Genomic DNA, 15,755 nt, shown 5'->3' on the forward strand with positions numbered 1-15,755 from the left:
TGAATAGGACTTCATCCTCACTGTCACCTGCATGTGACACATTGACTTCTTCAATCTTGACTCCACTTTTGCCCTTTGGCTTTGCATCTTTGGCTTCATCTTTGTCTTTGTCTTTGCCTTTGCCCTTTTCCTTTTGATCATTCTTCCATTTGTAGCATTGCTTTTTGAAATGTCCCTTCTTGCCACAATAATGGCATTCCAAGTTCTTTTTGGAGCGGGACTTACTCCTTCCCCGTTCTTGGCTTTTACCCCTTTGCTGGGATCTCCCACGTGCATTCATTGCATTGGACTTTCCAACAGAGTTGTTCTTCCTGTTCATCTCCTCTTGAAGGAGAGCACCCTCCACACCTGCATATGACAGCATAGCATTTGAATTGCTAGTGGCTGTCCTGAATGTGTCCCAACTCTCTGGCAAAGTGCATAAGAGAAAGGTGGCTTTGAACTCATCGTCCATTGCCAACTTTTGATTGATGACCTGGCTGACAACACCATTAAACTCATTTAGATGGGCTGTCATAGACGCCCCTTCCTTCATTTGAAGACCTATGAGTTTCTTCAACCAGTACACTTTGCTTGAGGCACTTTGTTGGGCATACAAGTCCTGCAATCTTTGCCACATTCCCCAAGCTATCTTCTCTTCACGTATGCTGAAAAGTAAAGAGTCTGACACAGACAACATGATGGTGGATCTTGCCAGCTCATCCATATCTTCCCATTCTTCAGCAGTAAGAGAAGCGGGCGTTACACCCCTTTCTTTGATGGGCTTGTGCTGCTTCTTCTAGAGCAACACATTATAGCACTGGGTTTGCCAAATGTCATAATTATGTGAGCCTTCAAGCTTCTTGATGTGAAGCAATGAAGAGCTCTCACCTGTGGTTGCCATAGCAATATGCAACCTTTGACACAGTCAATGCCTGACTCCCTACAAGATGTGCAAACACTGCACCAAAGCACACAAAGTGCTCACAGTTGTTCTCCCAAAGTTTATCTCCCACTACGGAAGCACGAATGCAACTCTCCTCCCACTGAAAGTGATAAAATCACCAAAATCTGGTTGCTGCAGATTTATGACAGCACCTTAGATGTGCTCTGTTCCCCTTCCAAAATACTGTACAACAGTACTAAGTGCTCACCAATGATGTACCAAATCTGTACCGACAAGTACAGCAGCTGAAAATGAGCCTTTTCCTCACTCAAATCAATGTACAACCATGCCAAAACTTGTACAAAATTGTACCAAATCTGTACCAGCAAGTACAGTAGCAATAAATGCTCTCCTGGCTACCCCTGCTCACCGTCTGCACATTGCCCAGTTGTCTCTGCCTTGCGTCCGCAGCTCCTGCACGTCGTCGGCTCTTGCCCGTTGCCTGAGGCCACCGGCTCCGGCATGTCGCCATTGCCTCCCGTCAATAGCCCGTTCTGTCAGCAACGCCATCGCCTTCATGCATCTGCCCGCCTGCAGCTGTCTCATCATCCGCCTACCTGTTATCTGCACAACGTTAGCCATCTCGCCATCTCTCATTGAAGCATGTGTTGCATCTCGTGCCGGTTTTCCCTCTACGGTAGTCATCATTTGTTGGCCAGAGGCCATCGCTATAGTCTACCGTCTGCACACAGGCATCTCTGCAAAATCAGGGTTCCACCAGGTATTGATTTTTTGGTTCAGTTCAAGGGGCTTTTGTTCATTTCTTGCTTCATTGCAAAAATCAGGTGCAAGCAGCAATGCGGTGCAGCATTGGGGTGCAGGGGACACAAAATTTTGGGGCTTTTTTAAAACAGTGCAAAGTTGCACAATTAAAGCTCATTGGTACACAAAATTTTGGGGCTTTTGAAAATTATGTGCAATTGACACATAAAACAGCCCATTGGTGCTTATAAATTTGGGGATTTTTAGCATTGCTTATCTGCAGCCTTGTATTCGGGGCAAAACATTTGCACAGGACTTTGTGGTTGCTTGGCATTGCACTCTCGTGCATTTGGGATTTTGCCTGCAGGTTCTTTTTACAGCATATTTGGTTGCACGTGTTTGCATCTCTCTCGCAAGAGATTTCAGCACATGGTTGGAAATACGATCGATATATTTAGGGTTTTGTCCCAAGAGGACAAATTGGATGGCAGTAACTACTCGTTATGGAGTTTCATGGCCCGAAATCTACTTGTGGCCAAAGGATTATGGGGTTATGTGTCCGGTGAAGATGTACGCCCTGTTGACATAGCACCTAACACGCCTGGTCGTGGTGCTCAACAAGCTGCAGTACCCACTCCTCCCTCACAGGAGTAGAAGAGATGGGATACTCGCGATGCCCAAGCGATGGCTTTGATTGCTTTGTCAGTAAAGCGATCAATCATACCACATATTCGGACTTGTAGGACCTCACGGTGAGCTTGGGATGTACTTGAAACCATGTATCGGGCAAAGAATGAGGCCAGGGTTGCATTTCTCAAGAAAGAGTTTGAAAACTTGACATGAATGAAGGTGATAGTATGGTTGATCATCTTATGAAGATCCAAGATCTTCAGGAGCAGCTGCTCAATATTGATGAGGTCATTTCTGAAAAGGAGTTGGTTTCCAGGACACTATCATCTTTGCCAGAAACCTACTTGAACTTCCACACATCACTCACTTGGGGAAACCCGGAACCAACCTTGTTTGAAGAGTTGGTTGGTTTGTTACTACAGGAGGAGCTGAATCGGAAGAACGTATCTTCTAGCATGCGTGGTGATGGGGCTTTTGTTGCCCTAGACAAGGGCAAGGGAAAAGCCAAACATAGTTTTCAGCCAAAGGTTGATTCGGGACAGCCTTCACAAAAGGCTAAAAATATGTAGGCAAGCCCAAGAAAAAGGGCAAATGTCACTATTGCAAGAAGCTAGGTCATTACTTGAATGAGTGCAGGAAAAGGCTTGCAAAGGAGAAGAAAAAGGAAAGTGGCATGGTTGTAGATTCTTCATCATCACCTATAGGAAAAGATGATGCATCAGTAAATCTTGTACAAGATGAGTGGACTTTCCTTACTTGTAGTTATGATGTATCATTGGAGCATATGTCTCTCAGTGTCAATGAAAGACACGACACATGATACTTTGACAGTGGTGCTTCTAAACACATTACCTCATGGAGGGATTTGTTTAAGAAGCTTATGGCTGTCCCTGAAGGCAAGCGGGTAGCATGTGCAAACAATTCTTCTTATCCAATTCAAGGTGTTGGTGAGGTGATCCTCACAATAGCAGATGGTGCTGAATTATGTCTTCTAGATGTATTATATGTGCCAGGGATTAAGAAGAACTTGTTGTCCGTCTTCTCTTTTGCTAAAAGAGGATATGCAGTGAACTTTGAGGATGACAGATGCACAGTGAAAGACCATGAAGGTGACTATGCAGTGGTCACTTCCGGCACATTGTACCATGGGTTATATTAGCTTGACATGTTTGACAGGAGAGGGCATGATGCTCATGTGGTTACCACTCTTACACCTGCCATGCATGAGGCATAATTGTGGCATGCTAGGTTTGGGCATGTGAATTATGGCAGTATGATGCTATTGCAAAGGCATAAAATGGTACAAAATATGCCTCATGTAGAGCTGCCACCGAAACATGTATTTGAAGGGTGCATATTGGGTAAAATGCACAGAAATGCATTCGCAAAAGATGGATCAACAAGGGCTGCCCAGAAATTACAGCTTGTGCACAGTGATGTGTGTGGTACTATGTGGACACTATCTATTGGAAAGCATCTATACTCTGTAACCTTTATCGATGACTACTCCAGATTTGCTTGGGTGTATATCCCTTAAAGGCAAAATCTGATGTATTTGCATGTTTTCAGCATTTTGTGGCACAAGCTGAAAATAAAAAAGGTTGCAAAGTGCAGATCCTCCATACAGATCGAGGGGTGGAATACATGTCCATTGCTTTCAAAGCTTTTATGGCAGAAAAAGGCATAAAGCATCAATGCACGGTGCCATATTCTCCTCAGCAAAATGGTGTTGTTGAGAGAAAGAACATGTCTTTGATGGAAATGGCTAGATGCATGGTTAAAGGCAAAGGCTTGCCTCACAAATTCTGGATGGAGGCAATAATGTGTGCTACACATGTTTTGAATAGATGTCCTACCAAAGCATTGAAAACCATAACGCCATATGAGGCCTAGCACGAAAGGAAACCTAAAGTAGATCACTTTAGAGTTTTTGGATGTATAGCACATGCACATGTACCTCAGCAATTGAGAGGTAAGCTTGATGACAAAGTAGTAAGTGCATATTTGTGGGTTATAGCAGTGGCAGTAAAGGCTACCGTCTCTTTAATCCTTCCACACAAAGAATTTTGGACAGCAGAGATGTTGTATTTACTGAAAATTCAGACCGGATTTTTTGGACAGCCACCTTCGGGCCCACATAACATGTTTGAAGGACTTCTCCCGTTGGGAATTGATGGCTCAATAGATTAGCCATCAACTTTGCCTAATGGATAGCATTTAGGTACTCAAAATCAGCCCATGATAGAGCTCATTACACCTCAAAATGTGGAGGAAGCAGTAGAGCAAGAGCAAATAGCAACGGAAGAGGCTAGAGTTGTATCTCGTTGGTTGCTCCGTACGTTACAGGACAGCAAGCTTTCAGCTCCATTTGGTAGTAGGACTAGGGCTGGTTCACGTAATGCAAGAGAACAAGCAAATGTTGCTTGCATGAGTACACTTTGTGATGCAGACGAGCCAGATTCATTTGAAAAGGCTCATGAGGATGAGCATTGGATGCAAGCCATGCAAATTGTGATGGATTCTATCCATAAAAACAACACATGGGATTTGGTAGACTTGCCTGCTGGCAAGAAGCCCATTGGCACAAAGTGGGTTTAGAAGTCAAAAAGAAGGTGTGATGGTACCATTGACAGATACAAGGCTAGGCTAGTGGCCAAAGGATATGCCCAGCAAAAAGTGTCACATGCACTCTGCACTCAGTGCATGGTGACAAGATGGCTCATCATCAGCAGTGCAACAGTTGTACAGTATTAGAACCCAGTAGGATGATAATTGTCGTACGCCGTGACCCCATTGTACATCCTCAGTCCAGGATAAGTCAGGCACGAGCTACGTAGGTCATTCCTCAGCCTTAGCGGGTCAGTCAGTCAGTCAAGTCCCTTAACCCACTTGGAGAGAATCATTCATGCATGTAGAGTCAATAAAAGCCTTAGGGTTTGCATCAGAAAGCACTTTGCATCCTGCATAATATGCATTCATATGCCTGTGCATCATTTAGAACATCCCAGAAGCCTTAGGGAATTTACTAGGATTTATCTGGTATTTTTTCCATATTTTATACTATTTATTTAGCATTTATTGTCATTTATAAATATAAACTTTATTAAATGACCAAGTTAGTATAAATAGGCTTGCATAGGGCTTAGTTTCTCATTCAGTCTTCAGTGTGCTAAGAGCTTTCCTCCTCAGCCCTAGGAGTTCCCTTGCCTTCAGCACTAGACTAGTCTCATCCAGCCCCTTGGAGAGCTTGAGTTTGCTTCAGCCTACCTTGGTTCTCCAACGCATGCATCTTCAGCAGCCCTATAGCCATAAGCGCATCAGATCAGCCCCTGAATCAGCAAGAAGACCTGCGTTTTCTGCATATCCAGCAGCCGGCCTGTTCACAGCAGCCCTATAGACTGCGTTTTCTGTCTAGCAGCAGCCCTACACTTTGGGTTTTTCTGTCCAGCATCAGTACAGCCTGCGTTAACAGTTTGACAGCAGTTCTTCCTTGCGTTTTCAGTCCTACAGCAGTTCTACAGCAGTTCCTCCGCCTATATGCATCATCCATACATGCAACAGTCATCTGGTGAAGGTAACACAGCATTCATAAGCATTTACAGCATTCTAACATAGCTTAGAACAGTCCACCATCTCCTTTTCTCAGCCTCTGGTGTGCAGCCCTTCCTCATGCCCTTGGGAAGAGTGCATAGGCTCGAGATCAGGTCATTGAGGTGTTTCTACAGCCGTGTACAGTTCAGCCAATCTCCGATCCTCCGAGATCTTGCGTTTGGCTTATCTACAGTCCACAGTCATTCTCTCTAAAGAAATAAAGCAAATACTATCTCGTTATTGGGATAGGGGGCCCTTCAGTGTGTAATTCGGGACCCAATCTAGTGTACAGTTCTCATATTTATCTCTCATATCTCTTTAAAGTTTGAAGTATTAAAGTGGATTGCTAAACTCACGAAACTCAGGATACAGAAGACGGTGTGAGCATTTGTGTGACAGGATTTTCCAATACAAAGACTTCCGTTGCATATCACATTGGTATCAGATTCGGATTGTCCACACACACCGTAGCCTAGCGTGGGGGCATCCTTGGATGGTTAGATTGCGTTCCGGCACGACCACCGACTTCAGCATCATGTCTACAGAAGAGAGTACTCATCAGCCGGAAGACGTCTCCCCCGAAGGAGACCTTGTTCTTCTGCCTACAGCAGACACCATAGCTCTTCTTAGAGCTTAGAACCAGCTGCTCATGGAGCGTCTCCAACTGTTGGAGGCAGCAGCAGCACGTCCCTCTACACCTCCAGTAGCACCCGACTACATCTTCCTCTTCTTTCAGATGGAACAACAAAGGAGAGAGGACGAGGCACGAAGGAAAAGAGAAAAAGCAGAAAGACGGGACTATGAGGAAGCCCAACGCAGGATCGACGAAGACCGGCGTAAGGCTGAACTCGCTGCTCGGGAACACCAACGTGAGCTTGATCGAGAACGTATGTTACTCGAGCACCAACGGGAAAAGGAGGCCATACACTTGAGGTATCAGCAGCTCTCCTTAGTCTTCCCAGTCATAGGTGTCACCAGCCAGCAGTCCGCAGCAGCATCAACCACCATCATTCGCAGTCAACCAAACTTCAGTAAGTATGATGGTAAGTGTGATCATTCATCAGTTAATCAATTTATTCATCAGTTTAATGCTCATTTTCCATTAGCTAGGATCACAGACCCACAAGACAACGTCCACTTAGCAGCTCCCCATCTTACTGGTGAGGCAATCACTTGGTGGTAGCATTGGTCTAGTATTCATATAGACCAGGCCACAGGTGTCACAGCCTTTGACTGGGACATCTTTGTCCATGACCTGAAGACCAGATTTCTCCCGCCCCAGTACATGACCGGTCTGAAAGACGAGTTCTATGGACTCAAACATAACGGATCCCCAGTGCTTCAGTTTTTCGGTAAGGTTATTACTTTAGCACATCAGTTAGGGTTATCTGAGCAGGCTAAGATGGAGAAATTCATTCGTGGATTGGACTCTAACATTCGGTTCACAGTTCGTAACTTTGAACCAAGTACATATGATCGGGCTCTGACTCTCGCTCAGAATGAAGAAATGAAGATGAATGGAGGCAAGCCCAAGCAGTCATCTCAGTCCAGTACCAAACCCCAACAGGGGAAGGGTAATTCGTCTTCTAAAGACACTAAGACAGACAACAGTCCTAGCTCTAGTTCAGGGGGTAAGGAATCCAAGCCTAAGAAGACCCCTGAGTAAAAGGCTCAAGCAGGCATCACTGGAGGCTATCTTCCTCGAGAGGAGCAAAGACAGTATCAGTTAGAAAACAGATGTTTTTTCTGTCATACTATTGGGCATGGTAAGAAGGATTGTCCAAGGATTGTCCAAAAAGACAAGCGGAGCAAGCCTCCAAAGAGCCTTCTGCCACAGTTGCCGCAGTATCCCCCGCTCCTCCAGACCTGCCTGCTACCACCAATGCGGTTCAGATCTTACCTTCTATGCATTCCATGCCATCCGTGGTACTTGATGCTAAGCAGGAGGGTGAGGCAACAACCACACAGAAAAGCCTGATCCGAGCTTATGGCTCTGCCAAGGACCGACAGCTCATAATCCTTTTTGACATGGGCAATTCTGAGGACGCCATCTCTCCCCAGTTGGCCACCAACATGAGCTGTATCTTAGTGCCCTATCATTTGGAGGTAGACGGGTTTACACCTGGTCTGCGCACCCACATCTCTCAGAAGGCACAACAGTTTTCTTTTCAAGTTCAAAAGGCCTCATTCCAACGAGATTTCATTGTCTCTCCTCTTTTGGGATGTGACATGATCTTAGGAATCCAGTGGTTTCGTCAGTATGAACCTATTCCCAATTGGGGGCAGAACACCTTTATTATCTCTAAAGGTTTTCTTGAGCCTGGTCATGATTCGGGAGGATAGGAGCATTCTTGGCGTTCCTATGATTTCTCATCTCTAGGCCCAACGAGCTATGTGCAAGGGAGCAGAAGGAGCATTAATTTATGCTCAGACAGCTTCTATCTCATCAATAACCGTTGTCTCATCATCTTCAGTCCCTCAGTTAGCAGATCTCCTTTCTCATTCAGACATTTTTAAGGATGATCTCCTACCCAGTATCCCACAGTTAGCAGAACCTCCTAGCAAGTTTCTCTCGTCTTTCCAAGACTTTCAAGGGCAAGCTAGAACAGCAGTCAGTTCTCAAACATTTGAAACATGTTCCTTATGGACACATTTTCACAGTCACCACATACCACCAAGCACTTAAGTGGCTCCCGATGATGCCAAGTGCCCAGTGGAGTGCTCAGCACACTAGACAGGGTCAGCTCTTCCAACAAGTTGGAGGAATGATTAAGTACATCCTTGGTCAGCATAACCCATTAGCAGATGTTCTTAGTAGAAAGACCAGCATCTCGACCAGTCAGGAGTCTGCCATTCTCAACATCTCTGGAAAAGACTTAGAAGATTAGTATGTCGATTCCGCAGAGTTTGGTACTCAGCCCGGTTTGGCCCTCAATTTTGAGCCTGGCCATCATTCAGTTCACAGACAGGCATGTAAGTTTAGACGAGATATCCACTTCAAGGAAGGGGATTGGGTCTCTCAGTGCATCATGAAACAAAGATTGAAACAAGTGGGCAAACATTGTCCCAAGCTTTCATTCCATAGTTTTGGCCCTTTTCCAATAGTCAAAAAGTTAAGTGATGTCTCCATGAAGTTAAAGTTGCCTACCAGTTGGACAATGCATGATGTTTTCCATGTTTCTTGGCTAAAACCATATGTTGGTCCAGAAGTGTGTGATGTTTCAGATGAACAGCAGCCAGACGTGGTAGACGAAGTAGAAGTTATCGAGCATGAGCAAATCCTTCTTCATCGATGGAAGCATGGTTCCGGTCGACGGATACGTCAGTTCTATACGAAATTTCGAGATCGAGGCACCCACGAAGCCGTATGCCTCGACGAGGAGTTTTTCCGGGAGTACCCCCAGTTGTTGGCGGACTACGTGGAAGCCATGAACCTGCCGCCAAGCTAAGCAGGAGGGAATGTCACATGCACTCTGCACTCAGTGCATGGTGACAAGATGGTTCATCATCAGCAGTGCAATAGTTGTACAGTATTAGAACCCAGTAGGATGATAATTGTCGTACGCCGTGACCCCATTGTACATCCTCAGTCCAGGATAAGTCAGGCAGGAGCTATGTAGGTCATTCCTCAACCTTAGCGGGTCAGTCAGTCAGTCAAGTCCCTTAACCCACTTGGAGAGAATCATTCATGCATGTAGAGTCAGTAGAAGCTTTAGGGTTTGCATCAGAAAGCTCTCTGCATCCTGCATAATATGCATTCATATGCCTGTGCATCATTTAGAACATCCCAGAAGTGTTAGGGAATTTACTAGGATTTATTTGGTATTTTTTCCATATTTTATAGTATTTATTTAGCATTTATTGTCATTTATAAATATAAACTTTATTAAATGACCAGCCAACTTGACCAACCTCTAGTTAGTATAAATAGGCTTACATAGGGCTTAGTTTCTCATTCAGTCTTCAGTGTGCTAAGAGCTTTCCTCCTGAGCCCTAGGAGTTCCCTTGCCTTCAGCACTAGACTAGTCTCATCCAGTCCCTTGGAGAGCTCGAGTTTGCTTCAGCCTACCTTGGTTCTCCAAAGCATGCATCTTCAGCAGCCCTATAGCCATAAGCGCATCAGATCAGCCCCTGAATCAGCAAGAAGACCTGCGTTTTCTGCATATCCAGCAGCCGGCCTGTTCACAGCAGCCCTACAGACTGCGTTTTCTGTCCAGCAGCAGCCCTACACTCTGCGTTTTTCTGTCCAGCATCAGTACAGCCTGCGTTAACAGTTTGACAGCAGTTCTTCCTTGCGTTTTCAGTCCTACAACAGTTCCTCCGCCCATATGCATCATCCATACATGCAACAGTCATCTGGTGAAGGTAACACAATATTCATAAGCATTTACAGCATTCTAACATAGCTTAGAACAGTCCACCATCTCCTTTTCTCAGCCTCAGGTGTGCATCCCTTCCTCATGCCCTTGGGAAGAGTGCATAGGCTCGAGATCAGGTCATTGAGGTGTTTCTACAGCCGTGTACAGTTCAGCCAATCTCCGATCCTTCGAGATCTTGCGTTTGGCTTATCTACAGTCCACAGTCATTCTCTCTAAAGAAATAAAGCAAATACTATCTCGTTATTCCTTCAGTGGGTAATTCGGGACCCAATCTAGTGTACAGTTCTCATATCTCTCTCTCATATCTCTTTAAAGTTTGAAGTATTAAAGTGGATTGCTAAACTCATGAAACTCAGGATTCAAAAGACGGTGTGAGCATTTGTGTGACAGGATCTTCCAATACAAAGACTTCCGCTGCATATCACAAAAAGGCATTGATTATGATGAGACTTTCGCACCGACTTCTTGTATGGCCACAATTAGATGTGTTGCATTGGCTGCCCATCAATCATGGATGCATCAATTGGACATAAAATCAGCTTTTCTCCATGGGGATTTGCAAGAAGAAGTGTATGCAAATCAGCCCATTGGTTTTGTGATGCATGGTCATGAAAACAAAGTATGCAAGCTTCGAAAGGCGTTGCCTCGAGAGAAGTTTCAAGCTTTTCATGCAAATCAGCCCATTGGTTTTGTGATGCATGGTCATGAAAACAAAGTATGCAAGCTTCGAAAGGCGTTGCCTCAAGAGAAGTTTGAAGCTTTTCGCAAAGCTTTAGGCTTACTCTCCTATAGAGAGTAATTGTAGGAGAGTAATCTGCTCAAACCTTGTATAGGTTCACATTGCCACTACAAGGGGGATTTTTTGGCACGTGTGCTATGAATAGTGCCACATGTGAACATGGGCTAACCAAGGGCACTTTTCTCCCTTTGGGTTCTCCCCCTTGGGTATTAGGTGTGAAAGGACACCACACTTATTTGTATTTTGATATTGTGGAGTCAACTCACTTGCTCCACACAGTATCTCATCTTCTTTGAGAATCAATCACCATCACTCACTCTTCAGAGTGCTTGCTGTTGCGCATCTGTGTGTGTGTGTGTGTGTTTTCTGTGCAACCCTAACCTAACATTCCACCTGTGTGCTTGATAAGGGGTTGGGGCCAACTGAGGAAGGGAGTAGAAAACTTGTACTATAAGTTTGGAGACAAAAGATTCACCCCAGGCATGTTAAGAGGAGGAATCCATGTTTGTGGGTCTGCCGAAGATCAGGTACTTCGTGTGAAGGATTTAGCTCCATTTGTCAATCATAGAGGAGTTATGCCTGGCATTAGGGCTCCATGTGAAGCGTTTTTGACACTGCCCTCTCATGGACCTTGGACATTGACTCCACATAAAGTAAAATAAAATCATGGCTTCTCTCATCGCGCTGATGTAAAGGTTTGGTGTCATTTTGATAAGTTGGTGAGATTTGTACTTCAGTTTGTAGTTGATTGCTATGATTTCTTCTGCTATTATTTTTAACTTTGAGCAGGTTGCATCAGTAAGCGCTCCTGTCAAAGCCCAGGTCATGTGCAAAAAAATAAATCACTAGGCTATTCTTTTTGCAGTTTCTTAATGTTTGGACCTTGAGAGAGTATCTGGAGTTCGATTTGAAGATTTTAGAACCTCCCTTTGAGGTTGATTTTGAGCGTGTAGTGGATGACTTTGTATTCATGTGTTTTTTTGTGGGAAATGATTTTCTTCCTCACTTGCCGACTCTGGAGATTCAAGAGGTACACTCTAGAGTCTGGTGAATTTTTACATCAGGATCATTGATCTGGAGCTGGCAGCGAAGTAATGTTCCATATGATTGTTTATATCAGGGAGCAATAAACCTTCTCATGACAATATACAAATTAGAGTTTAAGAACATTGGTGGATACCTTACCGACAGTGGAGAGGTAATTAGACTTTTCACCTACTTTTGCCTTATTCAGAACACATGTTGTATGTTGAAGTGATTGAACTGGGTTTTTGTGGCATGTAGTTTTTGGCATTGATGCAAATGTGGATGGTTAAATTTTGGAACTATTTTAAATATGGTATGATGACAATATGCAGAATTGACTAGTTGTTACGGTCTCTGCTTTACATTGCTAGAGTTTTTTCTTTTTTTGAAGATAGGTGATGAGTTTTTAAAACCCCCCAATGCTTGTACATCAACTGTAACTGGGCTGCTGTCTGCATTTGATGTTTTTTTGAAGGTAGTAGCTGACGAGCTTTGAGTTTTTTAACCCCCCAATGCTTATACATCAACTGTAACTGGGCTGCCTTGACCTCTATCTGCATTTGATGTTGTTGCTCCATATAATACATCTTGTGCGTCATCTGGCACTGCACTGACATTGTTGGCATAATTTATAAGTGGCATCTAGAACTCGAGGAACAAATGAATCTACAGGGTGGCCCCTCTCATTGCTGCATTTAAAGCAGTTTGCCTTAAAAAGTAGCCTTGCTCGTGCGAGCTTCCATTATTTGCATTAATACTTGTGCTAGGTAGCCTACTTTTGCCACTTGTGCTAGATACGCAGCATACTGTTGCCTGCTCACATTCATGCCCTTTCTGTTCCTATAATGGAAGCATTAATATGTGTTAGTTCGGTAGCCTACTCTTGCCCATTCACATTTTTGTTAGATAAGCAGTCTATTGTTGCCTGTTCACACTCAGTGCCTCTTTTGTCGCTAAATAGATTGTAGTGGTTGTTGGAAGCATGCCTCATGTCTGTGGTTGTTATGGTCGGTGTGTACTTGATCTAAGTGTGTGTGAATGGCTGCTAAGCCGTGTTGTGTGTATACTTGGTCAACATAGTGTGTAAGTGTATATCTGTGTATTCCCACTCTTATGAGTGAGGTAGTGTGTTTGTGTGTGAACCACCTCTTAGAAAGCAGTGATGTCATTGGAGAACCTATAAAGGTACATGTAATTCATTGAAACAAAATATCAATAACAATCACATCATTGAGTCGCAAAGATCTATCTATATCTAGCTTGTCTTCTCTCTCTAAATCTCTCTCTTGGCTGTTTACACTCCATAGCCATGGCTCTCCTCTTCGACCTTCCATAGCTGCAATCCTAGCACTGTGTTTTCAACATTTGGTATCAGAGCGTGTAGTCCACCTTCACCCTCAGCTCGCAGCCATCACTGCTGCTCATACAACTGTATGCTGCTGTAGGCTCTGCCCAACAGTCTATTTGTGCATCCCCAAGCCATGTCGACTGCACCACTTGCCTTGCTATAGTGCAGCCCGCCCATCGCCATCTACTGGCTACGCACAGAAACTCCCTCACGTGTACCTGCCTGCTGATGTGTAGCTGCTGACGACTGTGTAGCAGCCGCTGACGACTGTAAGTAGTAGTTGCCATCAACTGTGCGCAGCTCTATAACAGCCTGCCACTTGTGAAGAAACGCACAAGCTGTGCAGCTTACATCTCTCCTCGAGTGTGCAAACAACCCGACACTGGCTGACTCCAATTAAAACAAGCAAAATGATATATTCAGCAGCAATTGTTGCATCTGTCAGAAGGTACAGAAAAAATTAAATTTGGGCCTTTTTCATTTTTTGCAAAATGCTGCTTAATCGAAGTATTTATCTCAAATCCCCCAACGAAAAAGATCTCCCGATTGTCTCCAAAAAAGAATCTGGATGGGTAATGCAATACCAAAGGTCTCCCAGTGTAGCGTTTATGACTAAGGGACCGTCCTTGCACAAATACGAGCAGTGCATCTAGGGTGATAGGTTTAGGGACTCCTCTCTAGATCAAAATAGCCATGTCCAAATCTTCTCCCTCATACGTAACTTGAGAATCTAACTGTCTAGTCTACCTATACCAGGGACTCCTCTGTAGATCAAAATAGCCATGTCCAAATCTTCTCCCTCGTACGTAACTTGAGAATCTAACTGTCTAGCCTACCTATACCAGGGATCTCCAAGTGATGTAGCAAGATTCTCTCATCCTACCAATCAAGTGTACACTACCAATCTACGTTGCCAGAAATTTTAGGTCTCTCAACAACCCATATGGAATACCGAGTGGACACGAAAGTTGCGAAGTATTGCGAGCATTTGGGATCTTCGTTAAGGAGGGTTTTCTATATTTTTTTAAAACATTTGGATTTTTTTTTTGGGTGGGAGGGGGAGGGGGGGAAGAAACCCGTACCGTACGATACCTTATGATATCGTACTGTACGAACCGTACGGTACGAATGGGTTCGTACCAGTACGAGAAACAACTATGACTACGGGTCTTGATTTATCTTTGCAATAGTAGGAGAGATAGCCCTTCAAGGGAGTTTTGTTATGAGGTATAATGGAGACGAGCTAGTGACGATTAGGAAATATACTTTGAGATGATAATTTTGAATATCAGCAAATAATATTTGATTTTGTGACGACAAGGGCCATTAATTTATTTAGACGCTATTTATATTTATTGGCAATGTATATATGCTAATTAGGACATGTGAAAACTCCCTAGTGCATATTTTAATTTTCAAGATATCATATATATATACCGCGAGCTCCCCAAACCCTGTTTCGCTCCCTTCCGCCTCTCCGCCTCTGTTCCTATGCCTTCGCTCCTTCCTCCATCACTGCGCCCCTCTTTCCTCTTTCATCTCTTTCCTCCTTCGTTGCCTGAATCGCTCCCTCCGCCTCCGTCTCTGTTCCTCTGCCTTCGCTTCCTTCCTCCTTTGCTGCCCCCTCCTTCCTCCATCGTTTCCCTCCTCCTTCGCTGCGCCCATCCGCTTCTCTCCCTGCTTCGCCCCCCATCCTCCTCCGCCTCCCCTCCTTTCCTTTGCCTTTCCTATTTCGCCTTTCCCTCCACTCTGTCTGCCCCTGCCCTTGCCCGCCCTTCTCTTCCCTCTGCGCAGCATTGTTGCGCTGCTCGTCCCCCGCTCCTCTTCGCTTTTTTTCCCCCCCTCCCCCCCCTTTCCTTTCCTCTGCCTCAACGCCTCCCCCTTGGTTCGGATTGCTCCTCATCCGGGTTCAAGTCGGCCTTTTTCCTCGATTAGCATCATGGCTAATCATTCTCCCTCGATCGGGCGAACCATTGTATTTTCCGAAGCCGAGCTCGCGGTCCTTTACGCCGAAATAGAAAAAGACTCCAAAACGACCCTCCTTGCCACAATCTTTGGATCTCACCCGTCCCGTCTCCAGGCTAGGGATTGGGTCCTGGCGGCTCTGCCCTCCGACCTCGCTCTACACTTTCGAGATGTCAGGTTGCTTGGCAGAGGTTTCTTCCAAGTGGATTTTGATTCTGAGGACGCAGCCTCAGAGGTTTTGAAGGGCAGCCCTTTGCCATTGGGCCCGAGGAAGATATTCTTTCTTTCCTACTCCAGCTATTTTGACCCTGTTGAGGAAGACCGAAACCGTTTCCCGATTACTCTCAGATTCCTAGGTCTTCCTCGCGCATATTGGCCTATGTTAGAGGCCATCGGGTCTGCCTTTGGGCTTGTTCTTCAAGTGCCCCCCCCTTCACGCCTTGCCAACAT

At 44.8% G+C, this 15,755-nt stretch overlaps 1 protein-coding gene across 7 annotated transcripts in view; it reads left to right on the forward strand.

Moving 5' to 3' along the window:
• The window catches only part of LOC147612094 (5'-3' exoribonuclease 4-like), a 77,401-nt gene that overhangs the window by 13,127 nt on the left and 48,519 nt on the right, over positions 1–15,755 (forward strand). For 5 of the 7 annotated variants that reach the window (XM_086783977.1, XM_086783978.1, XM_086783974.1 and 2 more), the window contains exons 9-10: positions 11,832–11,996; positions 12,087–12,164. The exons of 1 other annotated variant lie outside the window; for it this stretch is intronic. In XM_086783977.1, the coding sequence (XP_086640103.1) occupies positions 11,832–11,996; positions 12,087–12,164 (243 nt within the window). The remainder of the gene's footprint in view (positions 1–11,831; positions 11,997–12,086; positions 12,165–15,755) is intronic. One more of the 7 variants, XM_086783979.1, reaches the window with a different exon arrangement.

Source organism: Cibotium barometz, chromosome 46 (genome assembly GCF_041138505.1).
Source record: "Cibotium barometz isolate CiBa-2024 chromosome 46, ASM4113850v1, whole genome shotgun sequence".
Lineage (NCBI taxonomy): Eukaryota > Viridiplantae > Streptophyta > Polypodiopsida > Cyatheales > Cibotiaceae > Cibotium > Cibotium barometz.